The sequence below is a fragment of the Prunus persica genome, chromosome G8, assembly GCF_000346465.2.
Source record: "Prunus persica cultivar Lovell chromosome G8, Prunus_persica_NCBIv2, whole genome shotgun sequence".
Taxonomy (NCBI): domain Eukaryota; kingdom Viridiplantae; phylum Streptophyta; class Magnoliopsida; order Rosales; family Rosaceae; genus Prunus; species Prunus persica.
The window spans coordinates 18,736,438-18,760,718 of NC_034016.1; the positions used below are offsets into that span (position 1 = coordinate 18,736,438).

Below are 24,281 nucleotides of genomic sequence, written 5' to 3' on the forward strand. Positions count from 1 at the left end.
TGCGGTTTGGTTTGGATTTCCGATTCGCCGGTTTGAGTGCCCACCCCTAACAACAAGTGTATATGAGAAGCTCTCTCCTCTCTTCCTCCGCTGAGCTGCAAATTTATTAGGCTGCCAGCAACACTCAAACGGCTAATTGTACTTTTCGTCGGTATTTAATAGACTTTTCGCCATTTTCCACCTTTCCTCTCCTTCATGGAAACCGAGCAAAAGGGATTTGTTTACTAATAAAACACCTATAATAGGTCCCACTGCCTCTCTCTCTCTCTCTCTCTCTCTATCTCTCTCTCTCTCTCTGTGTGCTCTAAATCCTTGATCTTTGATCTTTTCTTGCCCGGTATGTAACTTCAGCAATCGGATCTGATTCTCTCTTAGCAGTTAGCATCACTCTGTCTCTCAACCCTTTCCTTCTTTTCTTTATCTTTTCAAAAAAGTTATATTCCCAATCCTCTCTCAGTCCTTAAAACACCTCAACTCCAACGTATCACCTAAACCCACCTCCTTCCAAAGATCCAATCTTTGAGCTCCATATCATCTGTTTCTGCTTCGAACTTATACATTTGATTAAAAAGATCATCTTTTTATTCTGGCAGGCTTGAAATTTACACTGAGCTCAAGCAGAATAAAAATGGAGCTGGGTTTTGTTCCCCTGCTCATCCTCTGCTTCTTAGTCTCCATTTCCAGTAAGTTTCCTCTACGAATCTCAAAATTTGTGACATGGGTTTTGTTCATTTTGGGTTTTGCTCTAAACCCTTCCGTATTTTGCAGGTGCAGAGCTCGCAGCCAAGGTGGGCGTGAACTTTGGCCAGCTAGGCAACAACCTACCATCTCCATCAGAGTCGGTGAAGCTCATCCAATCCCTCAAAGCCAAGCGAGTCAAAATCTATGATGCCAACCCTAAAATCCTCGAAGCTCTCAGAAACACAGACCTCCAAGTCTCAATGATGGTGCCCAACGAGCTCATCAACAACATCTCCTCAAATCAAACACTCGCAGACCAATGGGTACATGCCAATGTGGTGCCCTTTTACCCCGAGACTCTGATCCGGTACCTCCTCGTCGGGAACGAAATTCTCAGCCAACCCGATAAAACAATCTGGTTCAATCTCGTCCCGGCAATGCGCAAAATCAAAGCTGCCCTCAAAACCCATGGCATCACAAAGGTCAAAGTCGGGACCCCATTGGCCATGGACGTCCTCGAATCGTCGTTCCCACCATCAAACGGTACGTTTCGGTCCGATATTTCGACATCCGTCATCAAACCCCTGTTGCAGTTCGTGAACAAGACCAAGTCTTTCTTCTTCGTCGATGTCTACACGTACTTCCCTTGGTCTTCCGATCCCACCAACATCAATTTAGACTACGCTCTGTTCGAATCCAAGAACATTACAGTCAAAGACCCGGTTTCGGGCCTAACCTACCACAACCTATTCGACCAAATGGTGGACGCTTTGATTTTCGCGATGAAGCGACTCGGCTTCCCGGATATCCGGATTTGGATCGCCGAAACGGGTTGGCCCAGCGGCGGCGACTACGACCAGATTGGCGCTAACATCCGCAACGCTGCCACTTATAACCGAAATGTCGTCAAAAAGTTCAACGCCAAACCGCCGGTCGGGACGCCGGCCCGACCCGGTTCAGTGCTGCCGAGTTTCCTTTTCGCTCTCTACAACGAGAACAAGAAACCGGGTCCAAGCACGGAGCGGAATTTCGGGTTATTGTACCCGAACGGGTCGAATGTGTACCCCATTGACTTGAGCGGGAAGACGCCCGAGTCAGAGTACGGGCCGTTGCCGGTGGCGACGAACAATGTGCCGTACAAAGGGCCGATATGGTGCTTGGTGGCCAAGGGAGCCAACAGGAGCGCGGTTGCGTCGGCGTTATCGTACGCCTGCTCGCAGGGGAATAAAACTTGCGACCCGATTCAACCCGGAGGGAAGTGTTTTAAACCCGACTCGTTGGTTTGGCACGCTAGCTATGCGTTTAGCGCGTACTGGGCTCAGTTTAGGAAGGTCGGTGGCAGCTGTTACTTTGGAGGGCTTGCTACTCAAACCATCAAGGATCCAAGTAAGTAATGTTCACCCAAAGAAAAAGAATTAGCTTGAGAATGAAAAGTATTCAGATTACAATTTCTTTTGAGGTACAATTACAATCTGCTTGTCCTTATTATGGGTTATCTGTCTGTGTTTCAGGTTATGGATCCTGCAAGTTCCCTGGTGCAAAACTATGAGCGCATGTTAGAGAGGGTGAAATAAGCTGCTATTTTCTTCTTGGAAAATTTATTCATGATATTTAATCTATTTAAGATTTAGGGATGATTTATAGAGGGTGGTAGCTTTTAGGCTTCAGCTAGTCAAGGTTTTTTGGTTGTTTTTGTCACAACTGCTTGTAGTTTCTGCATTCTTCCAACGGCTATTTTCTTGCTTTCTTCATACCCTGCTCGTTGTACCTCTTTTTCCTTGTTCCTAATATATTGCAATTTTTTATGGCAATGCCAAGTGCCAACGGCTCTATATGTGGTCGTGAACTTGAAGAGGAAGCATAGATGTTTGCCACTTTATGATTTTGACACTTTTTGGTAGTGCGCTTTTGAGTCAGCTCTTGTCATGCTATCTATGGTCCATTATCTTTCTGAAAGTGACTCTTGAGACGGAGACACCAGACGCCATTGTAAGTGTCCAGATTCTTTCATTTAAGCAAAAGAAAAGGAAGGTGGAGATCATTTGATCAATTGGGTTAAATTTTTTTCAAGTTTTCGAGGACCAATTATGCAGATACTTCTTTTACTGTTTCTCAGCAGAGAAAGCAAACACTTCATAATTCTTCCCATTCCCAATTACATCATGAATGCCCACCGAAAGTGTTTTCTGACTTCATTATGCTATATGTCATTTCTTCAATCTAATGTTTCTTTGTCCTTGTTTGGTAGATCAGATCAGATTGCACTATTCGAATAAAATTGAATTAATATCTTCACCGTCATTTGACGTATTTTATAAATTATATATTTAAACGGGACTCGTAAGAACTGGCTTGAACTCAATTTCTCTAATTCAGATCGAGTCACCAAATAAGGAATGACATTTGGATGACTTCATTATGTTATCTAGATGTGACTCTGAAATTGGAGATGACATAACATTATGATTGCTACATGATCATATCCTCTTAATATATTGGTTAGCATTCACCTTTAAATAATTAAAAGGTAAAGCATATGAAAAGTTCGGTTTCTTTTTGAAGGGGGCAAGAGTAAAGAACACACATGCATTACTGTATTAGAAAAGTAAAACACTTCTTTCTATAACCTTACTTATTCAACACAAATAAAACCCCTTAAGACTTTTCACCATGAAAGGCCCTTGTTCTTCCTTGAACATAAACCAGGTACATCATATATATTAACATAATCAATTTTTTATTTACTGGCTTAGCTAGCCGTAATTAGAACATAATTAACCTGTCTAACCACGACACTGCTTAATTTTCGAGCAACCACGATCGTAGGGGTTAGCGGTTTTACGTTCACCGTTGCTGCCACTAGGACCACTACAACCAGGATGTGGCCCTCCTGGTTTTAGGCATGGGTCAAGAACTCCAGGGTTAATGCGGGTCCCCGCAGCTTCCACTCCTTCGTGCAGCGCCACCATGCTAACAATGAGGAAACAGAGGATGAATGTCTTCATGCTTGAAAACCCCATGATCTTACTTAATTTGGCTCCACTTGTTGTATTGTATTCAATATTGGCTTAAGAGGCACTCAATTTATATGAGTTTTGATTGCCATTCAGTTTTTTTCTACGGTTTTGTTCGCTGTTCATCCTATTTTTTGTTTCTAAAGTTTGAGGGGTATTTAGCATTTACAACGTAGACTGTTTAAACGCCAGCAATCATATGTGGAGATAGTTGAAAGTAAGAGGCGCTTGTATTTTCTAACTTCAATGATAAAACACTTATCTCTATATTCGCGGTTAAAAAGCTTCTAGAAGGCCTAGAATCTCTCCTCATAGATGTGTATTTACAAGTATCACCACTTACAGTTTTCTTAAGAGATCAATGGACTACATATTGCATAAAAATGATAGGCTTCCCTTCTGTATGAAATTGAAATTAAATAATGCTACTCTTACCACATTTGTATACCACAATCTTATACCATTTTATGTGGCAGTTGAGGTGGACAGTCACATCAATTAAAATTATTTAATATTTTCTTTTCTTTTATGATTTATTCCAATATTTGTTTTTCTAATTGTCTTAATTAAAATACACTTCATTGATTTAATTGACGTGACATATAATATGGACATACCACATCATTTTGCTGAGGACATACCACATTATATTTTTTTTATTCATTTTGCTGGGCCGATAAGTAGATAAAGGAGAGCCCAAAGAACTCATAAGTTAAAAGGATTATTTTTGCTAGAACTTATTAAAGAATTATCAAACACTAAGACGTGTAATGTTGTGTGTCCAAATAGCATTACTCTATTAATTTTGTTTAGTTCAAATTTTCTCACTTTGTACGGTTGTTAGGCTAAATCACTAAGAGAACAAAACAAAACAAAATTTGTCTCAAATCTAAATAACCAAACCACTCAATAGTTGTCTTGTTTAGTTTAGTTTGATTTCTCCCGTGATTTTAATTCAAATAAAGTCGGACCACGCCCACCCATAATTAAGTATGAGAGACTTTCAAGAAGACTTAACGAGTATTGATCAATTACACTCGACAATACTGTTTATAGGAGAGATTCGTATTTAATAAAATCACGGAGTTGAAAAAACTGCTTATGAAGATGTCTGGAACTTAAAGATAAAGAACTTTTTGCACATGAGATTATAATGGCATTTTCGTTCAGTTATTTTTTCATGCTGTGAAAACACACTAGTGGTTATGTTTACTTAAAGATAATGCTTCCTTGTAGCTTGTTATTTGGAACGCTTATCTTTCTTGGCATGAAAAGGAATTGAAAAGCTATATAGATAGTGAAGTTAGTTTTGAAAATTTGGTATATGAAAGCAGAGTTGGAAAAGCGAGAAGGGTAAGAGAAAGAGAGAGAGGAGGATGTACAGTTCATGACCATTGCTATAAATTGAACTTGTAATTGATTTGTTAAGTTACATACATAAGAATTTGTTAAATTTGCATGCTTCCAACTAAAAAAAATATATTAATGAAAAAACACAACCTAAAAACTAATCAACGAAAATGAAGTCAAAGATCCTACTGTGAACCTAAGTTCCTACTATGAATCCACCACAGGAGATTAGTGAGAGAGTTTCCATCATCAAAACCCTTCAAGCTCTTAATCTTCTCCGAAGCACCATCCTTATCATAAATCCCTTGCAAGGCATAGACAAAGCCCTTCCATCCTTCCTCAACTCCTTCTCTACTCAGGGCTGGCAATGCCCATTCCACAATTTCCTTAGCAAAGCCATCATCAGAGAACAAGATCTCAGTGATTGGGGATATGGGCAGCAACTGAATTCCAAGCCTTATTTCTTTTGCCTCTGGAGGAGCAAACCAAAGTCCACTGTCTCTCTTGTTTGCCCATAAAATTCCCACAATCCTATTTTCCTTTGTGAACTTTTCCTCATAAAGTGTATCTCCTTCTCTTACATGCCACCACATTTGAGCTGCTTGAATTTCCAGAGATGTAAGCATTGATCCACTATTGAAAAGATTGGTGTCTCCGTAGGCTAATCCCATCAATGCAGCTGAGTAGTAAGCATTCACTGCCTCACTTGTGCTCTCTTGGTCCCTTCCATCTCCAAATTCAGTCAGTCCTCCAGCCCATGAGTGCAGTTTGTACAGATCAAAGCATCTCAACCGCAGATAGTTTGAATTCGATCGGTTGCCAATGTTGATGAAATCTGCTGCAAGAGAGTAAGCTTGAGGCTTGTACTTGCTCCCCCATGCACGGTCAATCTTTGCAAGCACTGAAATACCATAAACAAAATATCCAAGATGATAATGGTGATCATTATAAACTCCAAACCCAAAATCTGCACCGCGATCAGTTGATCCTTGTTGGGTGACAAGTCCACCCCATTTAGGATCATACAAAAAACCATTCCCACTTAAAGTACCATCCAACCATGGCTCAATGGCGTCCGCCAAGTATTTCCTAATTGCTGGAACCACATCAAGACAATTCACCTCCTCAGCAATCAAAGCCAACCTTGCTGCTCTGGCAACCAATTTCCCATAAAAGTATGACGATTCAGTTGTTATTGGCGTCGAACTAAGAGCCTTAACATCACGACGAAGCGCATAAACAATTTCAGGGTGTGAGGCTTGTTTGACACCTCCGATTGAATGCCAAGTGACTGATATATTATGAGATTTCAACTCCCACAAATCGCCAACGATGCCAACCAGATCGCCATCAATGCTCTTGTACTTGAAATCCTCCAAAACAGTAGCATTAGACAGAAGGTGAAGATGGAGAGGATGAGCTAGCATAAGCAAATCTCCCCGTCCATACTTTTCCCATTTATATTCCAGAGTGAATGGCTTTGTGAACACAGCCTCACCAGAAATCGGGTAAGCAGAACTAAACCGGTCAAGGATTGCCACGTATTTTGGATCAGAACCCGGCACCAATGCAATCCGAATATTTCCAGAATAGCCATCAAAAGTTAAGGTTGATGGGCTGCTTCTAATCAAATTAGCTGGGGAGGAGGTGTACATAACCCATGTTTGATTGTTGTCAAGCTGGAAGGTGAACTTGGTCTTTGAATTGCTCGAATAGGATTCGAGGATTGCGTGAATGGTTGAGATAGAAACCGCAGTGGGGCTAGACACATTGCAGGTGACATAGGGGCTTCCTCGAGCGAGGAAGAAACGAAGGTTGGAGGAGGGAAAGTCCAAGGTGACACTGAGATCAGTGAAGGCAGAGATTACACGGCCGCTGTTATTTGCTGTAGCTAAGTTGGCGCTGGTTTGGGAGGCAGAGATGGTGAGGTCAGGGACAAAGGTTTGGGAGATGAAAGCAGAGGTGGAGGAGAGAGATGGGTAGGAGATAGATAGAGAGGAGGAGGATGAGTTGATGCTGTAGGGGTGGAAGTACTCTGGTTTGTCACCATTGTTGAGAGCAAAGTTCTGAAAAAAAGAATTGGTGGGAAGAGGGGTGGAGAGGAGGTTTGCAGAGAAGAAGCTTGAAGGGTCAGGGAGGATTGTGGATTGGGTTGGAGGGAATTGGAATGAGGATGATATTGAGGTGGTGTGTGGAATTAGTGAAAGAGCTGAAACACAGAGGATGAGAGCAAAAGTGAAAGCCGAAGTGAGGTTGTTTGCCATTGCGCCTTGTTGTGATGGTGAAGTCTCTCTAAAATTGGTCTCATATTTATAGGTTTTTTCAAGATGTTCCTAGTTGTGCAAGTTTTTTTTTCTTCTCTGGTTCCTCTAGGAAATTGAAAAATTTCTCTGGTGTATTTTTACTTTCCTTTTTTCTGTTAGTCCTGTTATAACTAGAGATTTGTTTCCTAGTGTTGTAATCTTTGTATATTCCTCACTATTCAAGGAGAGAATTTTTCTTTGTCTTCCTAATTTCTTCATACAGAGAGGCCGATTCCTTCGTCCCAGGTCCCAAAGATTTCGGACTTTTGCGTTGTGTTTGGTTGTCGAGAAAATACCGGGAATAGTTTTGTTTTTGTTTTTGGTCTGTTTCGTTTTACTTCGTGAACAAAATTAAAAAAACAAATTTGACGGGTAAAATCGCATTGTTTTATGATTTGCGGCTTGATTTATGCTTTTCGCATTTGTCTGTTGGCTAAATGAGAGGAGAAAATTTGGTTAATGCAAAAGAATTAATGGGTTTGATTTTTACACTAAAAAGTGTAATATTAATTTTGTTTAGTTCAAATTTTCTCATTTTGTACGGTTGTTAGGCTAAATCACTGAGAGAACAAAACTAAAAAAAGTATTTGTCTCAAATCTAAATAGCCAAACCGCCTTAACCAAACCACTCAATAGTGGTCTTGTTTAGTTTAGTTTGATTTCTCTCATGATTTTAATTCAAACAAAGTCAGATCGCGTCCACTCATAGCTAAGTGTGAGAGACTTTCAAGAAAACTTAACGAGTATTGATCAATTACACTCGACAATATTGTTTACAAGAGAGATTCGTATTTAATAAAATCATGGAGTTGAAAAAACTGCTTATAAAGATGTCTGGAACTTAAAGATAAAGAACTTTTTGCACATGAGATTATAAAAGTAGAGAGCTTTTTTCTTTACAATGGCATTTTCGTTCAGTTATTTTTTCATGCCGTGAAAACACACTAGTGGTTGTTTTTACTTAAAGATAATGCTTCCTTGTGTGAACAGCAGATTAAGCAACTTGTTATTTGGAACGCATATCTTTCTTAGCATGAAAAGGAATTGAAAAGCTATATAGATGTTAATGTCTTGCGTGCACAGATGGTGAAGTTAGCTTTGAAAATTTGGCATCGAACCAACCTTGCTGATCTCGCAACCAACTTCCCATAAAAGTAAGACGATGCCGTTTTTAAATTTGGCATCGAACTAAGAGCCAAGTGACAGATATATTATGGAAAATTTGGATAGAATTTTAAAAAATTGATGGTAGGCCCTTAATTGGCAATTTTAAAACAATTGGAGTTTTTAATTTACCGAAAAAATTATTAAAGGGCTAAATTGACAATATGCAAATAGTTCAGGAACCGCAGAAAACCTTAAATTAAATTTAAAGATCAAAGTTATAAACTTTTCAAGCTGATCAATTGGGTTAAAATTTTCCAATTTTTCATGACCAATTATGCATTGTAGTCTTTTACTGTTTCTCAGTATAGAAAGCAAATGCTTCATGGGGTCGTTTAATGCGGCGGACAATCATGAACTAAACTAAATACTGGGACTGTCTTGGATTTCCTCTGTCATAAGCTGGATAACACTTGTACTGCGTTTGGTGTATATTTAATTGGACTAGGATTAATTTATTTAAATTTTTTTTAAAAACTTTTCTTCTCTCTCTCTCTCTCTTTCCCCTTCTTCCTCGTCTTTCTCTCTATTTCTCTTTCTTCTTCTTCTTCTCTGCATCTTTTTCATCTTCTTCTTCTTCATCCTCTTTATTTTTTCCCAAATTTTTTCTCTTCTTATGGTGGTTGTGGCTGCTCTGGGAACATATATTTCACCGTCCAATAAGAAGACGACACGTGAAAAATGAATATTTCTTAGGTCAAACTAATTACCCTAATTAATTCCTATATAATTAGGGAAATTATCTTTGATTTGAGATATGAATATCTCCCTAAATCAAGGAACCAATTTCCATCAAATCTCTTTGAGTAATTCCTGTCATCTTTTTGGGAATAATCATAACCAAATAAGAATTATTCTTCCAAAAGCCTAGCGCACAAGGAGGCTATAAATATATAGCCACACAAGACATTTGAGGTAAGGCTTTCGCACCAAAAAAAAACCCTCTCTCTCCCCTCTCTCCCATATGATTAAGTGCCACCACACAAGGCTCTGGCCATCCGGCTCTCCCCGAGAGAGAAAACTTTATCAATTTTAGCTATTGCCGCATCTTTTCTCAACGATCCAATTGAACTAACTTAGGCATCAGAGGGCCTTTAGCCGACATCCCCTCTGGTGCGGTTTATTTACTCATATTTATTTCGCATAAATAGAGGAAGAGATAAAAGGAAGATCGAAGGTCGATGAATCAACCCGCAAATAATCTCCCATGAGAAATTTGCACAAATAGCTGCCGCTTGAGGGGTCAATGGTTGTGGGGAGCTTGGGTAAGGTTGGTTGCTCGTCGCTTGGGTTGCGACTGTTAGTCCCTCATCTCTAGACGTGTTTCACTAAGAACACCTAAGGAGGTGTTTTTAGTGGGACCCATTTAAATTTAGAACTGGATGAAACAAACGTGGAATAAAATCTTAGCCAAGCTAGTCCATGCCTGCACAATGTAACAAACACGCCCCAAAATTCTTCCCATTCCCAAATATATCATGAATGCCCACGAAAAGTGTTTTATAACTTCATTATCCTATTTGTCATTTCTTCAATCTAATGTTACTTTGGCCTTGTTTGGTAAATCAGACTGGACTATTCCAATTAAATTGAATTAATACCATCACCGTCATTTGGCATGTTTTACAAATTATATCTTTAAATGAGATTTATAAAAACTGACTTGAACTTAATTCCTCTAATTCAAATCGAGTCACCAAATAAGGAATGACATTTGGATGACTTCATTATGTTATCTAGATGTGACTTTGAATGTTATCAAATTGGAGATGACATAACATTATGATTGCCACATGATCATCATCTCCTAATATATTAGTTAGTATTCATCTTTAAATAATTAAAAGGTAAAGCATATGAAAAGTTCCGTTTCTTTTTGAAGGGGCAAGAGTAAAGAGCACACATGCATTAGTCTATTAGAAAAGTAAAACACTTTTCTATAACGTTACTTATCCAATACAAATGAAAATCCTCAAGTCTTTCACCATGAAAGGCCCTTGTTCTCCCTAGAACATAAACCACGTACATTGTATACATTAACATAATCAATTTTTTGTTTCTTGGCTTAGCTAGCCGTAATTATAACATAATTAGCCTTTCTAACCACGACACCGATTAAATTTCAAGCAACCCCGGTTGTAGGGGTTAACGGGTTTACGTGCACCGTTGCTTCCTCTGGGACCACTACAACCAGGATGTGGCCCTCCTGGTTTTAGGCATGGGTCAAGAACTCCAGGGTTAATGCTGGCCCTCTTAGGTTCAACTCCTTCGTTCAGCGCCACCATGCCAACAATGAGCACACAGAGGATGAATGTCTTCATGCTTGAAATCCCCATGATCTTACTTAATTTGTCTCCAATAGTTGTATTGTATTCAATATTGGCTTAAGAGACACTCAATTTATATGAGTTTTGGTTGCCTTTCAGTTTTTTTCTACGGTTTTGTTCGCTGTTTATCCTATTTTTTGTTTCTAAAGTTTAGCATTTACAATAGATTGTTTAAACGCCAGCAATCATACGTAGGGATAGTTGAAAGTAGGAGGCTCTTGTATTTTCTAACTTCAATGATAAAGCACTTATCTCTATATTTGCGGTTTAAAAGTTTCTAAAGTGCCTAGAATCTCTCCTTATAGATGTGTATTTACAAGTATCACCACTTAAAGTTTTCTTAAGAGATCAATGGATTACATATTGCATAAAAATGATAGGCTTTCCCTTCTGTATGAAATTGAAATTATATTTTATCACCAAGACAAAATAAGATACCACATATGTTTTTCTTGTCTTGCTAGGCCGATAAGTAGATAAAAGAGTTTAAAGACTCCAGCTATCATCTTTACCTTTAAGTAAAGAGAGCCTAAAGAACTCATAAGTTAAAAGGATTATTTTCCATAGAACTTATTAAGAATTAATGGGTTTGATTTTTACACTAAAAAGTGTAATATTAATTTTGTTTAGTTCAAATTTTCTCGTTTTGTACGGTTGTTAGGCTAAATCACCAAGAGAACAAAACTAAAAAAAGTATTTGTCTCAAGTCTTAATAGCCAAACCGCCTGAACCAAACCACTCAATTGTGGTATGGTTTAGTTTAGTTTGATTTCTCTCATGATTTTAATTTAAACGAAGTCGGACTGCGCTCACCCATAATTAAGTGTGAGAGACTTTCAAGAAGACTTAATGAGTATTAATCAATTGCACTAGATGATACTGTTTATAGGAGAGATTCCTATTTAATATAAAAATTATGGACTTGAAAAAACTGCTTACGAAAGTGTCTGAAACTTAAAGATAAGTAACTTTTTGCACATGAGATTATCAAAGTAGAGAGCTTTTTTCTTTACAGTGACATTTTCGTTCAGTTCTTTTTTCATGCTTGAAAATATACTGTGCAAAAATGAGCGTCACATCAAAACATGAATACTGCAGTAGAAGAAGAAGATCGAAAATTGCACTGCAGTTTCTAGAAAAACCAAAAGTTCTCATAAGCTAACCCCATCATTGCAGCTGAATACTAAGCATTCACTGCCTCATTTGTGCTCGCTTGGTCCCTTCAATCTCCAAATTCAGCCAGTCGTCCAGCCCATGAGTGCAGTTTGTACGGATCAAAACATCTCAACCGCGTATAGTTTGAATTCGATTGGTTGCCCAAGTTGATGAAATCTGCTGCAAGAGAGTAAGCTTGAGGCTTGTACTTGCTCCCCGATGCACGATCAATCTTTGCAAGCACTGAAATACCATAAACAAAATGTCCAAGATGACAATGGTGATCATTATAAACTCCAAACCCAAAATCTGCACCGTGATCAGTTGATCCTTGTTTGGTGACAAGTCCACCCCATTTAGGATCATACAAAAAACCATTCCCACTTAAAGTACCATCCAACCATGGCTCAATGGCGTCCGCCAAGTATTTCCTTATTGCTGGAACCACACCTCCTCAGCAATCAAAGCCAACCTTGCTGATCTCGCAACCAACTTCCCATAAAAGTAAGACGATGCAGTTGTTATTGGCGTCTAAACTAAGAGCCTTAACTTTCGCAAAAAAAAAAAAAAAAAAAACTGAGAGCCTTAACATCGCGACGAAGCGCATAAACAATTTCAGGCTATGAGGCTTGTTTGACACCTCCAATTGAATGCCAAGTGACAGTCAATTGGTGATTTTTAAACAATTGGAGTCCTTAATTTGCCCAAAAGATTGTTAAGGGGTTAATTGACAATATACAAATAGTGCAGGGGGCAAAACTGCAGAAAATCCTAAATTAAATTTAAGGGCTTGTTCAATATAGGTCCCTACATTTTTTATTTCCTAGACATATACCCATCATTCTATAAATCTATGTGTAAAACCCAATTTCAAATTTAAATGACCAATGAGATATAAGAGGTCATAGTATTCCTATGTTTTTACATCCTTGCCATCAGACTTCATATTTTATTTATAATTTATTCCAAGCATTTCATTAATTGTCATAATTGTAATTAAAACCCTATATTAATAGCATATCAATCACCCCATTTCTTTTGGTTGTCATTCCCTCTAAAATATCGCCCCTAAAATTGCATATAAAAAAATGTAAATTACATCAAAAAATGTACACATGAAAAATATAAATATAAATATATACGTATAAAAATATAGGTATATTATTTACTATACAAATTAACAAAAATAGGTCAGTTACTTTGTAATTGAAATTTCCGTATATTTTTCATAAATTAAAAATAGGTACACAATAATTTATAGAAAATAGGTACGTTGTATAATTGAAATTTATGTACATTGTTTTATAAATTAAAAATAGGCACATTATTTATAAGAAGAAAAATAAGTTCATTATGCTAGGTAAATTGTTTTACTAGGTATACATTATTAGAGGAAAAAAATAGGTACATTATTTAGAGAAAAAAAAATAGATACAAAATTTACGAAAAAATAGGTTCATTATACTAGGTAAATTGTTTTACTAGGTACATTATTAGAGGGAAAAAAAAACAGGTACATTATTTGCAGAGAAACAATAGCTTCATTTAAAATAAAAAAAAATTTGTTTTCATAAAACAAACAATAAAAAGATGATCAAATTATTTTTCATAACACAAGTACTAAGTGCTTTATTTAGAGAAAAAAATAGGTCCATTAAAAAAATGTTTTCCAAAAAACAAAACAAAAAATAGATTATCAAATTATTTTTCAACATAATTAGAATGTACACTATTATTCATAACACTATAATAAAAAAGAATACTAGTTGTACAATTCATAAAAGGAAAACAACATTAATTCTTAAATTTAATATTGAATTTAAATTACTAATATGTAAAGGGAAAATAACATTAATTCAAAAATAGATTACTGGCCGTAAAATAGATTACTAATACTTTAATGTGAAATTTAATATTTAATTTCAAATAAGTTTCTAAATTAATTCTTACATCCATTACAACTATTTGGAGATCTTTCCAAATTCAACTTGTGTCATTAGTTACACCCTTCTATAACACATTAACTTATAAATAGGGATAGTTTTGGAATCCGAAAAATATCATAAATCAGCTTTTAAGTTATATTAGGCAACTTACTTAGTTGGATCTTAGTCATCAGGTATTATTTGAAAAAATTGGGTATTTTAAAAAGAAAACGAATGGAAAGGGTTGTAGGTGATTTAAAACGAATTTTATGAGTCTAAGCTCAATTTACTATAAATTTAAAGATCAAAGTTATAAACTTTTCAAGCTGATCAATGAGGTTAAAATTTTCCAAGTTTTCGATGACCAATTATGCATTGTAGATAGCTTCTTGTATTGTTTCTTAGCAGAGAAAGCAAATACTTCATGGGGTCATTTGGTACAGCAGACTGTAAGGGACTGGACTAAATACTAGGAGTGTCTTGGACTGGCTTGGCCTGTCATAAATTGGATAACACTTGTACTGCATTTAGTGTATGTTTGATTGGACTAGGATTAACTTTTTAAAAAATATTTTGACTTTTCTTCTCTCTCTCCTCTTCTTCCTCTTTACTTCTCTTTTTTCTTTCATCTTCTTCTTCTCCATTGTCTCTCCTCCTCTTCTGTCTACTTTTCTCTTTATTTTTTTCCCGAAAATTTTATCTTCTCTTTCTCTCTTATTCCTCTTCTATTTTGTCTTCTTCTCCTCCTTTCATATTTTTTTTTCTGAAAATTTTCTCTTCTTCCTATTATATCCTGTCTTCTCCTTTTTTTTTTTTTTTTTTTATCTTCTCTCTTCTCTCTTCTCTTCCTCTTCTATTTTGTCTTCTCCTTCTTGGGTGGTTGTGGCTAGTGGTTGTGGCTGCTGCTTAGGGTGTTGGTGGTTGTGGGGAGCTTGGGTGGGGTTGGTTGCTCATCGCTTGGGTTGGAACTATTAGTCCATTTTCGGCAGATGGGTTTCACTAAGAACCCCTAAGGAGTTGTTTTTGGTAGGCCCGTATTAGTTAATCCCACTTAAAATTAGAATCGGGTAAAACAAATATGAGATAAAATCTTAGCCAAGCCAGTCCATGCATGCATGGTATAACAAACACACCCCATAATTTTTCCCATTCCCAAATACATCATGAATGCCCACCGAAAGTGTTTTGTGACTTCATTATGCTATTTGTCATTTCTTCAATCGAATGTTACTTTGGCCTTGTTTGGTAGATCAGATTGCACTATTCCAATAAAATTGAATTAATATATTTACTGTTATTTAGCGTGTTTTACAAATTATAACTATAAATAAAACTCATAAGAACTGGCTTGAACTCAATTCCTCTAATTCAGATTGAGTTAGCAAATAAGGAATGACATTTGGTTGACTTCATTATGTTATCTAGATATGACTGTGAATGTTATCAAATTGGAGATGGCATAACAATATGACTGCCACATGATCATCATCTCTTAATATATTAGTTACTATTCACCTTTAAATATTTAAAAGGTAAAGCAAATGAAGGTTCTGTTTCTTTTTGAAGGGGCGAGAGTAAAGAGCACACATGCATTAATATATTAGAAAAGCAAAACACTTCTTTCTACAACGTTACTTATCCAATACAAATAAAACCCCTTAAGACTTTCACCATGAAAGGCCCTTGTTCTCCGTGGAACAGAAACCACATACATCATATATATTAACATAATCAATTTTTTATTTACTGGCTTAGCTAGCCGTAATTAGAACATAATTAACCTGTCTAACCACGACACTGCTTAATTTTCGAGCAACCACGATCGTAGGGGTTAGCGGTTTTACGTTCACCGTTGCTGCCACTAGGACCACTACAACCAGGATGTGGCCCTCCTGGTTTTAGGCATGGGTCAAGAACTCCAGGGTTAATGCGGGTCCCCGCAGCTTCCACTCCTTCGTGCAGCGCCACCATGCTAACAATGAGGAAACAGAGGATGAATGTCTTCATGCTTGAAAACCCCATGATCTTACTTAATTTGGCTCCACTTGTTGTATTGTATTCAATATTGGCTTAAGAGACACTCAATTTATATGAGTTTTGGTTGCCATTCAGTTTTTTTCTGCGGTTTTGTTCGCCTGTTCATCCTATTTTTTGTTTCTAAAGTTGGAGGGGTATTTAGCACTTACAACGTAGACTGTTTAAACGCCAGCAATCATATGTGGAGATAGTTGAAAGTAAGAGGCGTTTGTATTTTCTAACTTCAATGATAAAACACTTATCTCTATATTCGCGGTTAAAAAGCTTCTAGAAGGCCTAGAATCTCTCCTCATAGATGTGTATTTACAAGTATCACCACTTACAGTTTTCTTAAGAGATCAATGGATTACATATTGCATAAAAATGATAGGCTTCCCTTATGTACGAAATTGAAATTATGTTATCACCAAGACAAAAAAGTAAAAAAAAAAAAAAGTATTTGTCTCAAATCTAAATAGCCAAACCACCTTAACCAAACCACTCAATAGTGGTCTGGTTTAATTTAGTTTGATTTCTCTCGTTGATTTTAATTCAAACAAAGTCGGACTGCGTCCACCCATAATTAAGTGTGAGAGACTTTCAAGAAGACTTAGCCAGTATTGATCAATTACACTCAACAATATTGTTTACAGGAGAGATTTGTATTTAATATAAAAATCATGGACTTGAAAAAACTGCATGTCTGGAACTTAAAGATAAAGAACTTTTTGCACATGAGATTATCAAAACACACTAGTGGTTTCTTTTACTTAAAGATAACGCTTCCTTGTGAACATCAGATTAAGCAAAACATTGTAGCTTGTTATTTGGAACGATTATCTTTCTTGGCATGAAAAGGAATTGAAAAGCAGAGTTGGAATGAAAGCAGAGTTGGAAAAGCGAGAAGGGTGAGAGAGAGACAGAGTCAGAACAGGTGGTGCACTTGGGTACGTTTTTTAATATTAAAAAATAGTACAGCCGCGCGGCTATACTATTTTTACAGTGGTCAAGCGAGGCTAGGCGCCACGTGTCAAATTTAAAACCGGGTATAGCCAGGCGGCTATACCATTTATATATATATATATTAAAACGGTAAAGCCAGCCGGCTATACTATTTTTAAAAAAAATTAGTTAAAAACCGGGTATAGCCGTGCGGCCATACTATTTTTTAGAAAAAAATTTAAAAATCCCAGTATAGCTGGTCGGCTATACGATTTTTTAAAAACTGGGTATAGGCGCTCGGCTATATACATTTATATATTAACAAAAAGGACCCGCCCAGTGCCTAAGCGCCATGTGTCAAGCGAGTACAGCCGTGCGGCTATACGATTTAAAAAAATAAATTTAAAAAAGGCATATAGCCGCCCGGCTATACTATATAATAGCGCCTAGGCGCCACGTGTCAACAAGTAAAGCCAAGCAGCTATAATATTTTTTAAAAAAAGTAGGGAAAAGAGTATAGCCGTGCGGCTATACTGTTTGTTGAAAAAAATGGACCCACCCTGCGGTTAGGTGCCCACTTGTCAAAATAAATATAGCCGATACTATGTATAAACACAAAAAGACCCGGCCAATGCTAGGCGCCACGTGTCGGAAAAGTAAAGCCAAACAGCTATACGATTTTTTAAAAATTAGGAAAGAAACCGAGTATAGCCGCCCGGCTGTACTATTTTCTTTATAAAAAAAATAAAAAAATTATTATAGATATTAATTTGCTAGTTTCAACATCCAGGGTTCTAAACACTGTTAGGAAGGCCTTTTTGTATTCGTTGGAGTTGACAAACAATGTCATGTTGTCATGTTCGTGGTATGTCAGTGTCCGAAAGAACCATTGTCCTGCTGAGACGATCACATAGTCGAATTGTACGACCCGAGTTAGCCATGCCTCGTCCAGCTCATCTAAGTAGAGGCTCATGAGGCTGTTGATGTCATTTCCACTGGTGTCTGCGTCTCTAGATTTAACCAAGTAGGGGGACCAGAGAGTTGCGATGGTGAAATTGTAATCATGGTAGAAATAGCGCTTGAAGTAATCTGTGTTTGAGGAATATTTTTGTGAGAAATGTCCTCAGTATAAGTCACCTGAAAGAAAAACAAAAAACACACAATCTTGTAAGAACAAACTCTGTCTTGGAATGTTTAAAATGTTTGTAGGCTAATTTGAATACTTTACACTGGCTAAGAGGCAAAGCAATGACTGCATTTGATTTTTTCCAACAGAGTCGCCAAGGAAAGCCAATGACTTGCCTCTAACAAGCTCCAAGAACTGAGTTGCATCAAACAAGGGCAACTCACAACAACAAGCATCAGGCTTCCACCTCCATTTCATGAACTCCGTATCTGGTCTCCCAAACTTCATGCAGTTTTGCTGTTCAATGATCAATTTGCAAGTCACATTCCCACTAAATATCTGGCATTGATCTTGTTTTTCGATGCTTTTCGAACCACCGGCATTGCTCTTTGGAGATGGCAATGGGGAATTTGAGATGTTGACAGAGAGGTTTAGCAGAAAAAGATTTTTGTGGGTGTTGTTGGGTTTGTATTTTCCATTAGGGAGATCAATGGCATGAAACTTCATGGTGGAGAAAGATGGCTTTAAAGATTGTGTAAATGCCACCATTTTCCAAACAGTTGCTTGGTTGCTATCACAATTACTTTGGCAAGCAAACAAACAGGTGGTCTAAATGCTGCTCTGAAATTGAAAGTGATGAGGTAAATTTTTCTGTCCAAATATTTACCAGTTACCTAAGCAAGCATATGTGTTGTGTGGAAGCTTGGAAATATATAGGAAGATGACAGTCATTTGGTGCTTTCCAAGTTACAAAGATTAGAATCTATCTGCAACTTTGAAGTAAGCTCTTCATCCAAGAAATTTGTATCCATCATTCACTATTGGCTGAAATCAAAACAAACAATTCTCAATAATGAAGTAAGCTCTTCATCCTCTAACCCTATAAGGAAACTTGGTCACTAATTTGGAAACGACTGAGAATTTGACAAGGGCAGATGCTGGGGGAAATTGTCCTTCCAAAGCAAGAACTAATAAGAATCATTTCCAAGAATATTGAAATAGTTTTTTTCAATTCTATTCTACATGAGTGATTAAGCCTTAATCGGTTTGTAAATTAATACGATGTTAATAGCATGTTTGGGTCCCTTCCACAAAATAACTCATAATTCGAATCATGATCATTTTTCCAAAGATCCCTTTAAAGAAGCATATCAAATTAAACAAATATTTAGTCATCCAATCATAATTAATTGGTTATAATTGGTTTGAATTGTTGCTTAAGTATCAAATACATATCTGTGATTATTTTTAAAGAAATTGCAACTGACACAGAAGAAAAAAGGGCCCACTCTCCACTTTGCTGAGAATGATATAATGAATTTCTAAATAAGAATCTTAGCTGGAAAGCATGTGTTGAATAACATATGCTAGATTAACATAAGATATGACTTTAGGGGGACGCGGGGCGCTCTGTTAAAGGCAAATTTTTTCTTCCACTTGACGTTAAGAGGGTAGATTATTTATTTAAAATATATTTTAGAAGATAAAAAAATTTTGAAATAGGATTTTTGACATCTACGTGTTGGTACGTGATTAATCCTATAGATTTATGATTAGATTTTTTCTCCACGTCGTACTCATAATTAAATATCTTGGTGTTTGTAACTAATAATAATTGATAATACAGTGTCATGTTCAAGTTTTTGTCTTGTTTTAAAAACAACTTAAAAATTAATGTAAATAGAAAAAGATGGAGCATAGTTTGTAAAAGAATGAAGATGTTGTGAGAAATTATGTAAGAATGAGGTAAGTATAAAAAAAATAAATTTTTAAAAAGGTGGTTGACGTCACCTAACAGCTAGGTGATACCAACTGGGCCCCATCCAAATATTTAGCCCTGGTTGGCCAAAGATTGGCCTTTTGTGTAGCCATCCCTTTTTTTGGTAGCCCTTTGTGTAGCACTCACTTGGATATGATTTTTGGGGATTTAGGGCTATAATTTAGGAATTGACCCTCACTTGGAGGGATTCGGATCCTCTACTTTGATTTTCTCTGCCATGATCTACTTTACTTTTGTTCTTCATACGCCACCTCGTTAAAATTTAATCTAAAGGATTTAAAAGTTGACACATCAACCTAAAACAAAAACTCAATTTACTCTTAATTCAAAAAGGAAAAAAAAATCTAACACCCAACTAACGAGATATTTAACATCTAAAGTTGTTTTTTCTTCTTCTTCTTCTTCTTCGTGTTCTGTCCTGTTGAAAGACAAATCTTTTTTCTTCTTCTTTTTATTCCTCATCAACTAAACAACGGACAAACACTTAATAATTATCTGATTTCTCAAACTTTTGGACAACAACCAGTTCCACATTTGTTTGAATTTGACATAATTCTTGGTCTTCTCCATCTCTCATCAGCTTTACCCCTAGTGAAAGTTATATATATATATATATATAATTAACTGAAAAATACGAATAATATCAAAATATTAATTAATCAATTAAAAGTTTAAAACTAAAGCATGAAAAGAAAAGAAAAACTCTCATTTCTCTCAGATTGACCTGGATGCAGGCGCACCCACCCAGCCACTTTTTTTCTCTATCTCACCATGACCATAACCTTGCTTCAATTTTATTGGAGAGAACGCTATTTATTGCCTTTACTTTGTGTAAAAAATATATAAATTATTTTCACGTGCTATATTCTCTACCTTTGGATTGTTTTTTAATGATGTGATAGCATTACAGTGAAAGTAAAGTAAAGCATAGCAGAAAAAATCGGAGTAGAGGATTTGAATCCCACTTGGAGATGACCGAACCCTTATATGAAAAGAGACTTGCCTAAACCTTGAGAACATGGCCTGATTTTCTGTACTTGTTTCTATTCCTCTTATCAATAAATACAAGTTGCTAGAAAAGATTTATTTGGACAAAAAATACTTAAAAAGCAGTTACCAACCGGAAAGAAGAACTCCAGTCATGACAGAATTCCTCAAGAAGATTGAATATATTTCCAAACTCTAATATATGAAGCAAAAATTTCAAATTCTTTATATAAAAAAAAAAAGAAAAAAGAAAAAAAAGAAAAAAAAGATGAGGGAAATTCATTAGTCAATCCATGTTTGTTTCATCCTCCGATTGTCCGTGAATCCGTGATAGGTTGGTAAAAAGAAGGGCATCATTAGGTTAGGTTTCAAATCAATAAGCTATTAAAAATAAGAATAAAATATAAAAACCCATGTCCTACTACTTATCGCATTACTTTACTTATCCTAATCCTTATCAAATAACTAATCATTCGGGTTAAGTGAGTGGTCAACGTGGGAACCACAGACAAGCCCGAACCAATGTGCTTGTGGGCCATACCCACATCAACAGATCCACTTATCCTTTAAACCCCAACGGACCAGATCACGCCACGTGGTCCAACAAAAGTCATACTGCCGACCCCGCACGCTATCCAATCCCTCTCTGTCTCTGACTCGACCACTGAACCTCTATCCAAAAAACTTCCATATATTCTTCTTCTTCTTCAAAAACCTCTCAATTTTCTCAGTCTCAGTCTCTCCACCCAATTTCAGCACCAGACATTGTTGATGGACCATTGTATATCCCCGCTCTCAACCCTAAAGCCCCGCATAACGCCCCGTTTTGCTCCCGGGCCCGCCCTCCAGTCGGTGACCAGGCGGTTCAGGCCGTTGACCGTCGTCGTCGGAGCAGGGGCGAGTCACTGCGAGTTCAGCAGCCTCAACTCTCCACTCGACCCGAGGACCCGACCCGGCAAGGACCTCAGCACCGTTCTGCAGAACCACCCTCAGCTGTTTCACCTTGCGGTGGCTCAGGAGCTCAAGAAGTTGGCTGATGATCGAGAACTCGCCCTCTCTCGTATGTCTCTGAGCGCTGCCTCTCACGAGGCCTGCCTTCATAGGTTTTTTCCTAAACCTCATCACTTTAAATTTTTTATTATTTAATTTTCCTGCGTTCAGGTCTTAATTCATTGTGTTCATTCCTATTTCTTCTCATACAAATTCAAAATTTATGTTAGGTTCAAGCAATTTAACTGTTATACAAGAACTATAATCCAATCCCTCTGAGTGTTCATCTCTTAATGGGTACAAAACAGTTTTTTTTTGGTCAAATGAGTAAAAAACAGTAAGTTCAAATTTTCCGTACTTTTTTTGTTTCTTCAGTATTTCATAAGCAATTGTTATGAACATAATGGGTTTTCAATATATAGTAATTTGGCGCTCTATCCAGAGAATCAAGTGCTTCTCTGTAGTTTTCTGTGTGATATGAGTGATTCTCTGTAGAATGCTGTGTGATATGAGTTTTTCTACAAAGCCTTTTCTTTTTTGCTCTGTTTAAAAAAATTGTGTGTGGACGATGAACTTCTTCAATTATTGACTCATAGACTCTATGATTGACTGTGTTGGAGGATAGAGAGGTTCCCTTGTTGTTTCTTAGTTAGGAAGTCATTAGGTTTGTAAGGATGGCTAGATTGCCCTGAACTGGGCATCACTTAAGATTTTTGCCTGTCCTGAGAGAAACCATTCGCAGAAGTTTGTGTGATATATAATGATATGTGAAAGCTCATTGAGGTTTCAGTTCATTAATAATGAAATTGTTGCTTATGTGCTATGTTGTTACCTTTTAAATTTGCCGGTGTAGGAAGCACCATGATGATCTTTGAGTAGGGCATTCTTGAATGCACTTGCTATGCCTAACATGCACTTTGTACCTGTGCACGTAGGCGGTGACTGCAGTAATGTTGCTGGGTGTTCTTGCCTAGCGACCCTTTTACTACCTTATTAGAGTAAGTAAATTGGTGAACTACTCCGTGGAATTCTTGGTGGGTTGAAGCTTTCGTATTTGGATTTTCCAATTAGATTTTCTTTAGAATCACATCTATTTCTTTGACTTAAGGTATTCTTAAATGTCAGGAGGATTGCGCAACTGAAGGAGCAGGAGTGCCAGATTGTTGTTGAAGATGTAATGTACCTGTTAATCTTTTACAAGTTTTCTGAGATCAAAGTTCATTTGGTTCCTAAGCTCTCTAGATGCATCTACAATGGGAGACTGGAGATATGGCCTTCAAAGGACTGGGAGCTAGAGTCCCTTTACAGCTTTGAGATTTTGGAGATGATAAGGGAACATGTCAGTACAGTCATTGGCTTGAGAGTAAATTCTAGTGTCACAGACAATTGGGCAATGACAAAGATCACACGTCAAATGCTTGGTCGAGTATACGTGGCCTCCATCTTATATGGCTACTTTTTGAAATCTGCCTCATTGAGACATCGTCTGGATCGGATTCTAGCTCTGGAAAGCCAAGACCTTCATCTGAGTCATAGAACCTCCCTTCACTATCAGGAGATGTGTCCTAATGGAATGAAAAATCTCCTCTTTGGTCGCATAGGCAACATTCAAGCGAAGTATAAAGGGTCAAGTAGGTTGGAAAAGACACAAGGAAAGTTGAGTTGTTATGTGATGGGGTTTGATCCCGACACACTTCAGAGATGCGCAAAACTGAGATCTGAGGTGGCTGTGAATTTAGTTAAAAATCACTGTTGTGCCCTTTTTGGGGATGATGGGACCATGAGTTCACCCGAGACCGATGAAGTTATCTCAACTTCATATTCAAGTGTGAAGAGGCTAGTTTTGGAGGCTGTTGCGTTTGGTTCTTTCCTTTGGGACACAGAAGAATGCATCGAGACAGTGTATAAGCTTAAGGAGAACTAACTAGTGGGTATGACAGTTTCTTTTGCCGAATATGGTTTGGGTGAAATTTTCTTTGTAAATAGCAAGGATCGTACTCTGCGTTTTTGGCCCCGCCAGCCATGCAAGCCCCCAGTAATTTTCCGTTGTATAGTGTACATCATGATTATAAATAAAATATAGTTTTGATTCCTAGCCAATATTCAACGATTCTTGTTTTGTTCTTTTTATCAAATGGTAGAAATCATTACCGATTCCTTGCATTTCCACCTATGAAACGTTGAATTTAGTACCTCTGAGTTGAAATGAATGTAATGTTTTGAGGCTATTTGGTCATCGGCCTCCTCTTCTTTGGTTTCTTAATTAAATTAAATTGACTAGTCTAATCCCTGGTTTAGTACAAGTTTCCAAGCAATGTCTTTATAAGGAGTGAAACTTTCATGCAAAGGCGGTAATACTTTTTACTATCCCGACCAATAACACAGCTATCTCCAGCATAATGACACGTGGGATATTTTTCCCATGTGTCAACAGATCAAACCTTGTATAATGTCTTGACTTCTCGTAATCTAATGTAATATTAAAACTTGTCAGTTTTCAGTTTTGACACTCAATTCATAT

The 24,281-nt window shown here is 37.1% G+C and overlaps 3 protein-coding genes and 1 pseudogene across 3 annotated transcripts; 2 read left to right on the forward strand and 2 right to left on the reverse strand.

The window, feature by feature from the left end:
• Positions 82-2,509, forward strand: LOC18768197 (probable glucan endo-1,3-beta-glucosidase A6). The gene is made up of 3 exons (XM_007199861.2): positions 82-683; positions 769-2,067; positions 2,193-2,509. The coding sequence occupies exons 1-3, from the start codon at positions 629-631 to the stop codon at positions 2,228-2,230; spliced, it is 1,392 nt and encodes a 463-aa protein (XP_007199923.2). The 5' UTR covers positions 82-628; the 3' UTR covers positions 2,231-2,509.
• Positions 5,103-7,573, reverse strand: LOC18768670 (probable endo-1,3(4)-beta-glucanase ARB_01444). Its single transcript, XM_007199301.2, has one exon. It carries the CDS (start codon positions 7,307-7,309, stop codon positions 5,231-5,233), a length of 2,079 nt encoding a protein of 692 aa, XP_007199363.2. The 5' UTR covers positions 7,310-7,573; the 3' UTR covers positions 5,103-5,230.
• On the reverse strand, positions 12,062-18,510 carry LOC18766840 (annotated as a pseudogene).
• Positions 21,413-23,915, forward strand: LOC18768970 (UV-B-induced protein At3g17800, chloroplastic). Its single transcript, XM_007201730.2, has 2 exons — positions 21,413-21,873; positions 22,886-23,915. The coding sequence occupies exons 1-2, from the start codon at positions 21,542-21,544 to the stop codon at positions 23,682-23,684; spliced, it is 1,131 nt and encodes a 376-aa protein (XP_007201792.1). The 5' UTR covers positions 21,413-21,541; the 3' UTR covers positions 23,685-23,915.

What these genes read in the sequence shown, in the direction of transcription:
- LOC18768197 (XM_007199861.2), top strand. Translation starts at nt 629, where the DNA reads ATGGAGCTGGGTTTTGTTCCCCTGCTCATCCTCTGCTTCTTAGTCTCC. An exon ending in CTTCTTAGTCTCCATTTCCA is followed by an intron (nt 684 to 768) that starts GTAAGTTTCCTC and finishes CGTATTTTGCAG; the next exon opens with GTGCAGAGCTCGCAGCCAAG. An exon ending in TCAAACCATCAAGGATCCAA is followed by an intron (nt 2,068 to 2,192) that starts GTAAGTAATGTT and finishes TCTGTGTTTCAG; the next exon opens with GTTATGGATCCTGCAAGTTC.
- LOC18768670 (XM_007199301.2), bottom strand. Translation starts at nt 7,309, where the DNA reads ATGGCAAACAACCTCACTTCGGCTTTCACTTTTGCTCTCATCCTCTGT.
- LOC18768970 (XM_007201730.2), top strand. Translation starts at nt 21,542, where the DNA reads ATGGACCATTGTATATCCCCGCTCTCAACCCTAAAGCCCCGCATAACG. An exon ending in CACGAGGCCTGCCTTCATAG is followed by an intron (nt 21,874 to 22,885) that starts GTTTTTTCCTAA and finishes CTTAAATGTCAG; the next exon opens with GAGGATTGCGCAACTGAAGG.